This window comes from Orycteropus afer, unplaced genomic scaffold, assembly GCF_000298275.1.
Source record: "Orycteropus afer afer isolate SDZICR_OR568_19922 unplaced genomic scaffold, OryAfe1.0 scaffold01270, whole genome shotgun sequence".
In the NCBI taxonomy this organism is placed as follows: Eukaryota; Metazoa; Chordata; class Mammalia; order Tubulidentata; family Orycteropodidae; genus Orycteropus; species Orycteropus afer.
In genome coordinates, this window is record NW_006922857.1 from 119590 (window position 1) to 121471 (window position 1882).

General features: G+C 44.4%; 1 protein-coding gene across 1 annotated transcript; it reads right to left on the minus strand.

The window, feature by feature from the left end:
• Positions 1–830: 830 nt before the first annotated feature.
• Positions 831–1807, minus strand: LOC103213091 (olfactory receptor 1030-like). The gene is given in 2 exon segments (XM_007958986.2): positions 831–1138; positions 1141–1807. Coding segments are annotated over 2 exon segments (975 nt in total).
• Positions 1808–1882: the final 75 nt, after the last annotated feature.

A 1882-nucleotide genomic window follows, 5' to 3' on the forward strand; every position in this document is an offset into this window, starting at 1 on the left:
ACTGCCCCACTGGGTTTCCTAGGCTGTGATCTTTATGAAGCACATTGCCATATATATTTTTTCCACAGAGTGGCTAGTGGATTAGACCACTGACCTATCAGTTAGCAGCCGAGTTCTTTACCACCATGCCACTAGAGCATGAAAATACCACATCTCAGATCCTTAGACCTCAAAGTGACATTTCTCCTGATTCAAACAGCAGCATTTTCAATCTTTTCATATGCATGCAAAAGCTAGGTAATGAATAAAAACAAAAAACACAAACCCACTGCCATCTAGTTGATTTCAACACATAGTGACCCCCATTGGGTTTCCAAGTCAATTGCCCCATCTTCCTTCTGTGGAGCAGCTGGTGGGTTTGAACTGCCCATCAGTACTGCTTAGCAGTCTTAGGCACTGCTCACCAGAGCTCCTCAGAACCACCAGAGATAATGAATAAGGAAGAGTAAAGAAGAACTGATGCATTTGAATTGTGGTGTTGGTGAGAAATACTGAATATACCATGGACTACGAGAAGAGTGGACAAATTTGTTTTGGACAAAGTACAGCCAGAATGCTCCTTAGAAGCGTGAATAGAGAGATTTAGTTTCATTTACTTTGGACATGTTATCAGGAGGGACGAGTCTTTGGAGAAGGACATCATGCTTGGTAAAGTAGAGGGTCAGTGAAAAAGAAGAAACCCCTCAATGAAATGGTTTGACACAATGACTCCAACAATGGGCTCAAACGTGGCAACAACTGAGAGGATGATGCAAGATTGGGCAATGTTGTACCATTATGAGTGAGAAATGATTTGAGGGCACATAACAGCATATATTCCGGCTCATTGTTTATTGGGAGACAGTAGAAATGGAACTTTTCTCCATTGTACCAAGGTTTCTCATAAATACTCTTCTCAAAGCTTGTTTCACATCCTTGTTCCTCAGGCTGTAGATGAACGGGTTAAGCATGGGACTCACAAATATACAAAACACTGCCACAATTTTCCCTTGCTCAACAGACTGCACATTTGCTGGCCTCAAATACATGCAGAAGAGGGACCCATAGAACACTGTGACAGCTGTCAAGTGGGAGCCACAGGTGGAGACGGCTTTGCGCTGCCCCTCACTGGAGTGCATCCTCATAATGGTGATGAAATGAAAACATAGGAAGTGAGGATGATGAACAGAGAACCTGTGAGGTTAATCCCTGCAGACACAAACAAGGCAGTTTGCTTGATATAAGTATCAGAGCATGTCAACATTAGCAAGGGTGGGTCAGCACAGTAGAAATGGTTGATGGTGTTGAGTCCGCAAAAGGACAGGCGAGAGGTCAATATCACCTGCATTGTGCCCACCATTGAGCCCCCCAAGTAGGGAAAGGTGGCCAGGCAGGTGCAAGCAGGTCTGGACATTCTGCCGCTGTAATGAAGGGGATTGCAGATGGCTACGTAATGGTCATAGGCCATGGCACCGAGCATGTAGTACTCAGTAAGGAGCAGGGTCACAAAAACAAAACACTGGGCAAGACACCCCGCATAGGAGATGGGTTTCCTCACAGATAAGAAGTTAGCAAGCATCTGGGGAGATACAGTAGTGGAATAAAAAATATCCACACACGCTAAATGGGCGAGGAAGAAGTACATAGGGGTTTGCAGACGAGGCATGAAGTGGATTAGTAAAATCATCCCCAAGTTCCCAGTCAGGGTAACAAGATAGATCAGGAGAAACACCACAAAAAGGACGGGCTGCAGCTCCGGTCGGCTGGTCAGTCCCAACAGGATAAACTCCGTGGCCTCAGTGTCATTGGGTTTGGGAATGATCTTCATCTTTGTGTTCTCTAATAAGAGAACAATAATTTGTTATATATAAAAATAAACTACTTGCAACCCCAAAATAGGCTA